Raw genomic sequence first — 10,251 nt, 5'->3', positions numbered from 1 at the left:
ACGGGCCTGAGCCGCAGGGAGCTGCGTCCTCCGCGCCCCGCTGCGGGCAGGCTGGACCCCGTGGGGGTCTTGGCGGCGCGCGGGGCCCACGATTCGGGGCCGGGGGTGCGTCGGCCCGTACCTGATCTTGAAGTCGCGGTTATAAATGGTTCGCAGCCGCTCGCGATCTGTCTCCATGTCCAGTCCTCGAACGACTAGGAAACTCTCGAAGCACTGGCCCGTCTCCCGGAGCTGCCGGCAGCTGAACTTACTGGGCATCGCGGCGGCGGCTGCGGCCCAGGCAGGAGGGTCCGTGGAAATGAAACTGAAAGTCGCCGCCGCGGCTGGAAGTTGGGGGCCCTGCTATGAGGGTGCAGAAGGGGGAATCCCCCTACCTCTGACCCCCTGCTCCTGTAAGCTCCCTTTCCCCCACCAGGCTTCCCTCCGCCGTTCTTTCCCTACCTGAGCCTTCCCTTCGGTCTCTCCGTCCTATCCCCTCCCCCTCTTCGCATTAACTCTTTCCTAAGGAGTCTGACCCCTCCCTCAGGGCCCTCCCCTTACCCCAAGCTCCCTCCCCTGGCTTCCAGCCAGTATCAGAACGTGGCCATCGCCAAGGGCCCCCGAAACTGCCCAGGAGGACCTCTGAACCTCTGCTAGGGTTACTCCCACGCCCACCCTCCAGAGCCTCAGGACTTATTGAAAAGCAGAAGAGCAAAGAGCAGGGATTGGGACCTGGGTCGGCTGCAGCTGGACTAGGGCAGCTCATCCAGCACCTCCCCCAGACTGGCAGAGACATAAACCAGCACGCCAGCCAAGCGGGCGTCACGCCCCCCTCCCCCATATTCCCTGCTCGGGCTCAGATGCAAGGAGGAAGGCATGAGTCAAAGAAGTTTGGGGTGAAAGAACTAGGAGTCTCTGAGATAAAGGTGTGTATATGTGGGAGAGAGGGACAAGGGGTTCTGCCAGGAGGAACAGTCATTTTCTTCACCGCACAGGCTTCATTATGTTGAAAGGCTGGTGATTCTTATCCTTGAGCCACATATTTGGGCACTTAATTACACTCCAGTCTGTATTGCTCTTTAATTGTTAGTAGTATTTAAGTAAGGGTTGCCCCAGTCATCAAAATAAAATTAGGTCCCTGAGAGCAAGGTACTGTTATGTTAGGCAATAAATGGTTAACAGCAACAGCATCAGTACCAGGAAAAGAAACTGTTTAGACGAATAAAGGGGTGGAGCTACCACCAAAACAAATATAACAAGCCTTTTGCGTGTTTATCCTCCAGAAAGAAATAACAGAAACCCACAGCAGGATGGGATAAATTATATAAAAATTAAATCAAATATACAAATACATCATAAAGAAGTTCCAGGGCTGGGGATGTGGCTCAAGCAGTAGTGCGCTCGCCTGGCATGCGTGCAGCCCGGGGTTCGATCCTCAGCACCACAATACAAACAAAGATGTTGTGTCCACCGAAAAATAAATAAATAAATATTAAAAAAAAAAAGAAGTTCCAAATACATCACAGCTTGTGTTGTTCTCAAGTAGTTCTCCATAGGAGGCCACATAATCAAACCTAGTGTGAGGAAATGTCCAGAACCCAAGTCATTCTCCAGCTGGGCTAACCCTGTACCTTCTTCCAGGCCAACAGAATAGGAAAGCCAGGAATAAGGAATAACAGGCTTTAGCAAATGCAATGTCAGTGAGAATCAAAGCTACAAGGATGAGGAAGATTAAGCAGGGGGAAACATTATGTTGTAGAAATCGATTATGCAAAGTAGAGGAAAAACTAGGAGCACAGCCAAAGATTTTACCCTTCCCCCCACCCAACTACCCAATGAAGCCTCAGAGGAGTACAGATGGTGAACAAAAAATTGCTGTTGCTTACCATCTCAAAAACCTAACCTACCATCTACCATACCCAAACCCAAGGTCTTGCTCAATTCTGACCAGCAAATCTAAGTCCCCATTATTTTTGAACACATAACCTTCTTTCTCTGGGCAAACCTATCTTCTGGATGTCCTTAAAACAATTGTTTTGTAGTTAAAACTGGTAAAAATTTTATTACTATGTGGCTTTGTTACAGTGGAACTTTTTAAAAATCAATTTCATCTGGAAAGTCTACTTCAGGTGGAATTGTAATTGTTATTTTCACACAGGGGGCTCTAGATGTCTAGAATGGTTTTTGTTAGAGCACAGATCACTCTATTTCAGGTGAAGGAAAACCCCACCCACAAACTAAGTGGCCTGCTTCAGGGTCAAATATTACCTTCTTAAAACTAAAACTGGGGGCTGGGGTTGTGGCTCAATGGTAGAGCACTTGCCTAGCATGTTCGAGGCACTGGGTTTCATTCCTGGCACCGCACAGGCTTCATTCATTAAAGGCTGGCGATTCTTACCCTTGAGCCACATATTTGGTCATTTAATTACACATAAAAATAAAATAAAGTTATTGTGTCCATCTATAACTAAAAAAACTAAAACAGGGTGTCACCAGATTAAAGGACTTGTCCATTTACAACTGAAAAAACAAAAACAAACTAAAACTGGGTGTCACCAGATTAAAGGACTTTTTCAATTTTGGAGCATGCACAGAGCACTGAGGGCACTATCATTTGGAGGATCCCAGGTTCATTGTAATATCATTTACATTGCACAAGCCAATGATAGAGAAACCTCAATAACTGCCACAAATAAGTAATACTGAGGTGGGAGGTTTTCAGACCAATATAAAAACCCACCACATGGAAAAACCCAGACTGCTTCTTTCATTTTCACCTTTCACATCCAGCTTCTGCAGAGCCTTCCTTAAATCTATTTGCACTCCAAAGTAGTTAAAGTTTATTTTAGTGAGTCCAAACAGCACTGAAGGCAGTTTGAAAGTTAACTTTGGTGAACATTATTAATGGAGTAAATCTCCCAATAACACTACTTTGCAGGTAGAAGCTTTGTTTTTTCATTACTCGAACTGTTACTTGGGTTGTGTAATTCAGAATTTGAATGTTCTCCAATATTGTTCAAACTATACTCCCTAAGGCAACTAGAAATAGCTCTTAAACCTAAAATACTGTAATTGGTCAGTCTACCACAGACCAAAGGAGAAGCTGCAACAGTTGAGCCTCATTGTTCCAGGATCCTGTATTTACAAATTCATGTATTTAGTAAAATTTATGTGGAACCCAGCCTGGCTCACATCATTTTGAAGTGGTCTTCTGGTCCTTCATGGACATGTAGAGCAGTGGAAAGTTGGCAAGTTCCCAGTACACACGTTCCCAACTGAGGCACAGCACTCTGATGCTCTGCCTTGTTTTAGCCCTCATATTATAAAAAAAAAAAAAATGTCCTTTTCTGCCTTGTTTTAGCCCTCATATTATATAAAAAAAAAAATGTCCTTTTCTGCCTTGTTTTAGCCCTCATATTATAAAAACGTATCCTTTTCATGGACCATTTGATGCTGTTTTGCCACTTTGTGCTTTTTGCCGCTTAAAAAGGCCCCAAAGAGTGCTGTTTAGTGTTCCTAAGTACAGGAAGGCTTTCCAGTGAAAATTCCTCAGATTAGCTTTATTCAGGCACAAGTCATAGTATTCACCCATTCCATGTCCACAGACTTTATAAAATATTACTACTCTGAATAATGAGAATCACCTGTATATCCATATACATAACAGAATACTTTTATCTTTGGTACTGTGGATTGAACCCAAGGGAGTTTTACCAGTGAGCTACATAAGCAGTTCTTTTTTTTTTTTTTTTTTTTTTTTTACAGATTCTTACTAAATTGCTGAGAAGGCATGTACCACTGTGCCCAGCAACAGAATGCTTTTTAAAATATTTTTTTTTACTTGTAGGTGTACACAATATCTTTATTTTTATGTGGTGCTGAGGATTGAACTCAGAGTCTCATATGTGCTAGGTGAGTGCTCTACTGCTAAGCCACAAACCCAGCCCTCCAAACTTTCATTGATTTTCCACAGGGTAGGTTGCCGAACAACTTGAAGGCGGTTATGAGTGTCTGATTCACTTGGTAGTTCTTTTTTCTTTTTTGATCCCAGGGATTGAACTCAGGGGCACTCTACCACTGAGCCACATTCCCAGCCCTATTTTGAATTTTATTTAGAGACAGGGTCTCTTGGGGCTGGGGATGTGGCTCAAGCGGTAGCGTGCTTGCCTGGCATGCGTGCGGCCCGGGTTCGATCCTCAGCACCACATGCAAACAAAGATGTGTCCGCCGAAAGACTAAAAATAAAAATTCTCGCTCGCTCTCTCTCTCTTTAAAAAAAAAAAAAAAGAGACAGGGTCTCACTCAGTTGCCTAGAGCCTCGCTTTTGCTGAGGCTGGCTTTGAACTTTCCTGAGCTGCCGGGATTACAGGCATGCACCACCATGCCTGGCTTCAACTTGGTAGTTCTATATAGAACTTTAAATTAATAAATTGGCATTCAGATGTATAAATTGGTCTTTTCTGAATTTAGACAGTATGTGTCAAGGTTTGCCAAGTTATCTCATGAACTTAGATAAGTCTAGCATCTAGAGCTTTGGTTGATTATAAAACAGAACTGGCCCTAGAACTAGGCAAACAACAGAGACAAAGGAGGCTCAGATGAAACAAATGGCCTTCAGCAGTGTCATTTCAAACCCAGATATAGAGGTGAGGCCTCATAGGAAACTCCTTTATGGGAAGCCTTTGGCCCAGGATACCGTAGGGTGATTTCATCATTGTGTGCTAAAACAGGCACAATTTAAGCAATTATTCTGCTGAAGAAGGTTAAGAAAGTCAGGGGGTCTCTGCAGGAGTTGGCAAGGAGGGTTGATTTCCTAGCATTTACACAAGCAACCAAGGATTTTAGATAGCCTGAGATTTCAACTCTTAAAGTCTTTCCGGAATAAGGAAATCAATAAGATAGTTTGGGATAGGCTGACAAGGTTTGTCAAGTTAAAGGTAAGAATGTTTGAAACTTGTTTGCATTACAAGTTTCAAAAAGGTGGGAATTTGAACTGACCTTGGGTGGAAGGTGAAGAAACTCCCTCTGGTTCTCTGTTGGGAAACAGGATAAAAAGCCTTTCCCACAGGTCATCAGTAGCTAAGCCAGACTTGGAGGAGAGGAAAGCAGCATTTAAAGTTAAGGCAATGTGAAATATTACCCAAATTCCAGGTGTAGGAATTCTATAATTTCTACTTCCTGCCTAGTGACTGCCATCCATAATGGGTAGAGAAGATAACTTTTTCTTTTGGGCATTAATATAAATCTCAAACAAAACTTCTGACTCGCTGGTAGCTTTTGGGTGGAGAGTGGTCCCTACTTTGCTAACACACACACAACAACAACAAAAAAAGCTGTCTTTCCAAGTCTTTGATATTTACTGCATTTATAATAGTTGAAAGTAGGGCTCTTCCTGCAAGCAGCCTGAAGTGAATGATTCCTTACTCAGCTGACCTAGAAAACCCTACAAAATCATCCAAAAGATTGAAATCTGCATATTCACTTTAATAATACCATTAAACTGCTCAAACCATCAAGGATATGACTATCCAAAAAGCCATCAAGTATCTGAAAGTTGTCACTTTAAAGATATTCTGGTATTACAGTGGAGTTGGTAGGTGTGCTCAGGCCAAACAGTGGGGCTGGACACAGGGTTGGTGGCCCAAACAGAATGAACTTTTGTTGATATGCTCAGAGATGCAGAAAGTAGCTGGGTCCAGTGGTGCACACCTGTAATCCCCGCGGCTTGGGAGGCTGAGTCAGGAGGATCGCCGAGTTCAAAGCCAGTCTCAACAATTTAGTGAAGCCCTAAGCAACTCAGTGAGGCCCTGTCTCTAAATAAAATACAAAATATGGCTGGGGATGTGGCTCAGTGGTTGAGTGCTCCTGAGTTCAATCCCTGACACCCCGCCCCCAACGTCCCCAAAATGCAAAAAGTAATGCTGAACTTTAGGTGACGATTCTCTGATCACTGAACAGATCCAGGTGAACAAAGCACCCAACATGTACTGCTGCACACCAGAGTTCATGGTCAGATTAACCTAATCATAAACTTCACTACAGAGATGAAAAGGAACAAACTATTCCTAAATCAAAAGAGGAGGTTGTACAGAAGAAAAACATATCCCAGAAGAAACTAAAAGAAAGTTAAAACAAGATACAATACATTGAATTTCTTACCTTGAGAAGAAAGGTTGAAGAGATGCATCGAAAAGGAGAGAGGCTCAGACACTTTTAGAACAAAATGGGTATATTTCTATTGAACTACCTGATACAGAAGATAGTGTGGTATGGATGGATAGTATGAATGACAAATAATACAAATATATTTTATTTGAAATAAACAAAAATGATTACACAGCATTCACTTGGAAACAAACTCTTGCTTGACTGTATTACTGAGCAAAGACAAAGCTGAAGCACAAACACCCTTCTTGTTTGACATGTATTTGGAGACAGGTAGGAAGACACTACTTGGTTTTAAAAAACTGACCTTCCCTTAAGGCCTGGTCATAGAAGTGTAAACAATGTAAATGAATCCACCATTACCAGTTGTCCTATCATATCTATGTCACTTGTGTATTCTGAGATCACACACATACCTGCCAATATACCTGGGAAGGGTTGCTATATCACAGTTACACTTTATTTCTTGGCAGGCAGGACTGAGGAAGAGTAATTTGGAACAAGTTTTACATCCTATTTAGAAAACACTAGTATTCCCTTAAATAACAGGTTACAGTAGAAAGATACTGCCTGGAAGTTACCTTTTCACTTTGGTTCATCTTAAGTTTTTGTGATTTACAGAGTTGATTCATTTGCTTATAGTACAATCCTGCCACAAAGTGTTAAAGCACAAGATACGTATTATTCCTTCAGCATCTGCATTTTCAAGTTTTATACTCTACTACATCCACAGTATGTCCGTAGTTCTTGGATACTTAAAAAAATAATACATGAATAAAACTCTTCTAAAAATGCAGATGTCTATAACTACAATGGTACTAAGTGGGAAGAAGACAATGAGGGAATGAAGAAAGCAAACATATTCCATGTGCAGGGAATGTGGTTCAAGTCTTTGGATTTAAAAATGAGTGCCCCCCAGAGAAGCTAGCTGTCATGGAATTTCCAGAAAACTTCCTTTGCCCCCCAAAATGGACCTGAAAAGCCTCAATCCAAACTTTTGAAAACCATAGTTATGAGATGCTATAAATGATGATCAAAGCAGTCAGAGGGAGAAGGATGAATGTGTCTTCCATTTAGCTATGATTTGTAGCAGAGCCTCCTTGGCTGTTGGTGGATCAGTCAAAAGCACTGAAGTACCAGAAGTGCTTTGGAGCACAGGGTAAAAGTACTGAGTATATTATCTGTCTAAATCAGTAACAGGACTTCATGGCTAGGAAAATTTTCTAAAGAGTAAAATGACCCCAGAATAGATGGATCTTTCTTCAACACTAATTGTAGCAGAATTAACAAAAAGGGAAAAAAAAAAAAAGATTTACAAGTAGATATAGTGATAACAGAAAAATACAAGGCAGAGAACACAAAAAGATGAAGTCAATGCTATAGGTTCAACAGTATTTCATGAGGCTAAAAAAATCTGTTAACTTTGAAAGCCCTAGCAAAATATCACTCTTGTTTATAAATCACTTATTTATCATATGACCACATGTTGAATCCTTTTCTTTCTACATACTGAAGAATCCTACAGTCAGCCTTTAAGCATTCTGCATTTCTTTGCCAATCTTGTAGCTGAGTATCTTGTTCCAGTCAATTTTGGTGCGGGTAACTGGAAGCTGCCGGCGCAAGGCCTTGAATGTGGTGTCTGACATTGTTTGGTAGTTTTCACTAATTGCAGTCTGCAACAGATAATTGAAGGTTAGTTACTTGAACAGAAATGGGTTGATTGTGAATAGGAAAGTAACTCATTAGTCAAAGGACACGCTTACATTACAAGAGTTAGACAGGATAGATTATATTATTTCTAGTGAGCTCCTCTTCAATTTCTGAAGTGAGCCAAGAAGATCATCTATATTGCTTAAACTAGAGCTATGGTCTCTTCCAAACTTGAAACCTTAATTTCAAGCAGAATACCAGATTAAAAGGTCTGACTCAACAGCATAGGCATTCAAGTTAAAAGAGAGAAAGGTCTAACAAATATATTAACAGAAAAATATGGCACTAGGATCTAGAAAAATTAGTTCCAAGTCTTCTTACCTGATATTCATTTTCTGCACTCTCTATGATTTTAATAAACTCCTTGGCAGTTTGGACTTCATTCTAATGGAGAAAGAGGAAGAAAAAAAATGAATGAATTATTTGGTTCCTTGTTTATTGGTTGAGTACAGCAAAAGGGGTGCTCTGCTACTGAGCACAGCCCTTTTTCTAAATTTTTAGACATGGTTTCACTAAGTTATCAAGGTTGGCCTTGAGCTTGCAATTCTCCTGCCTCTAGATTCTGGAGTTTCTGGGATTATAGGTGTGTGCCACTGAAGCAAGCAGTGCTTACATATTTAAAAATTCATTTGTGCTGGATACAGTGGCAACTCCAGAGGCTAAGGCAAAAGGATCAGAACTGCAAGGCCAGCGTTGGCAACTTAGCAAAACCCTACCTCAAAATAAAAATTTTGAAAATAAATACAAGGGGCTGGAGATAATAGTTCAATGATAGAGCAAAACCCTGGCTCAATCTCTAGTACCACAACAAACAAGCAAGCACTAAGTAAAAAGATGCTGAAAAGTTAATCCATATTAACTAACTCTGGTATGATAATCCTAGTTTACCAAGCGTTCCAATGCATATTACCTCCTTTGATTCTTAGAATTATCCTATGAAATAAATAGTTTTATTATCATCACCTTCATTCTGCAGATAAAAATAGAATCCTCTCAAATGATATGTCCAAAATTATACAGTTTTTGAATGATAAAAATAGAATCTGAATCCAGGTCTTCACCAAAACTAAAAACCAGACAAACAAACCCCATGTACTTTCTAGTCTATCACAGTATGGTCCGAAGAGGTCATTACTGTGTCTTTAAATCTTAATGCCCTGAAAAAATATTTTTGCTTTAAGATGAAATGTACAGGGGTGAGGTTGTGGCTCAGCTGTAGAGAGCTCGACTCACACACATAAGACCCTGGGTTCGATCCTCAGCACCACATAAAAATAAATAAGTGGAGGGCTAGGGATGTGGCTCAAGCGGTAGCGCGCTCGCCTGGCATGCGTGCGGCCCGGGTTCGATCCTCAGCACCACATACAAACAAAGATGTTGTGTCCGCCAAATACTAAAAAATAAATATTAAAATTCTCTCCCTCTCTCTTTAAAAAAAAATAAAATAAATAAGTGGAATAAATGTGTTGTGTCCAACTACAACTAAAATAAATATTAAAAAAAAAAAGATGAAATGAACAATGCCCTCAGGGCCGCACCCCAGGACCTTTGCTTGCTAAGCAAGTGCTCTGCCACTGAGTTACATTCCAGCTCGATGTCTGCCTTTTCCAGGGATCGAACCTGGTGCCTCACACATTCTAGGCAAACGCTCTACCACTGAGCCACAGCCCTGGCCCTGCCTTTTCCACTCTTACTCTCATGCTTCTACAATACAGTTTCTTAGAAACTTCATGATGTGCAGTGACTATCGCCGTGAGGCTTACAGTATGAAGCTGATATGAGAATCCAGCTGTCTTTTATTAAGGCAGATATTACACAATTTGTGAAGACATAAATTAATGTTATTCTTTTTACTTTTTTTTTTGCTTTGGAAAGTTAGTTATTACCCACAAAAAATGTTTCTATGTTGTTAGATGTGGTGGTGCATGCCTATGATCCCGGCAACCTGGAAGGCAGAGGCAGAAGGATCACAAGTTTGAGGCAAGGCCCTAAGCAACTTATCGAGATGGTGTCTCAAAAAAAAGGGGGTGGGGTGGGGATATGATTCAGTGGTTAAGTACTCCTCCTGGGTTCAGTCCCTAGTGGGGGAAAAGGTATACTCATACATTGCTGTTGGGACTGCAAATTGGTACAACCACTCTGGAAAGCAGTATGGAGATTCCTCAGAAAACTTGGAATGGAACCATCATTTGACCCAGTTATCCCACTCCTCGGCAATGTTCGAGAGGACTTAAAATCAGCATACTAGAGTGACATGGCCACATCAATGTTCATGGCAGCTCAATTCACAATAATTAAGCTATGAAACCAACCTAGGTGCACTTCAACAAATGAATGGATAAAGAAAACGCAGTACATATACATAAGGGAATAATACTCAGCCATAAAGAAGAATGA

General features: G+C 41.3%; 2 protein-coding genes across 8 annotated transcripts in view; both read right to left on the bottom strand.

The window, feature by feature from the left end:
- Mov10 (Mov10 RISC complex RNA helicase) overlaps positions 1-745 on the bottom strand; it is a 24,965-nt gene extending 24,220 nt beyond the window's left edge. For 3 of the 7 annotated variants that reach the window (XM_048814520.1, XM_015502191.2, XM_048814521.1), the window contains exon 1: positions 122-323. Coding sequence is in view for 4 of the 7 variants with exons in the window: in XM_015502190.2 (XP_015357676.1) it covers positions 122-258 (137 nt within the window). In the remaining 3 variants the exon portion in view is untranslated. Of the gene's footprint in view, positions 1-121; positions 340-441 lie in introns of those variants that run through there. The other 4 variants (XM_015502190.2, XM_015502188.2, XM_048814519.1 and 1 more) reach the window with 4 other exon arrangements.
- A 5,521-nt stretch (positions 746-6,266) lies between these two features.
- The window catches only part of Capza1 (capping actin protein of muscle Z-line subunit alpha 1), a 40,947-nt gene continuing 36,962 nt past the window's right edge, over positions 6,267-10,251 (bottom strand). Inside the window, exons 9-10 of the mRNA XM_015502186.2 lie at positions 8,176-8,238; positions 6,267-7,817 (exon numbers count right to left, since the gene is read on the bottom strand). Coding sequence (XP_015357672.1) covers positions 7,677-7,817; positions 8,176-8,238 — 204 coding nt within the window. The 3' untranslated portion in view covers positions 6,267-7,676. The remainder of the gene's footprint in view (positions 7,818-8,175; positions 8,239-10,251) is intronic.

This window comes from Marmota marmota, unplaced genomic scaffold (assembly GCF_001458135.2).
Source record: "Marmota marmota marmota unplaced genomic scaffold, marMar, whole genome shotgun sequence".
Taxonomy (NCBI): domain Eukaryota; kingdom Metazoa; phylum Chordata; class Mammalia; order Rodentia; family Sciuridae; genus Marmota; species Marmota marmota.
The sequence above is the reverse complement of the archived record's forward strand: the minus strand, read 5'-3'. Positions and strand labels throughout refer to the sequence as shown.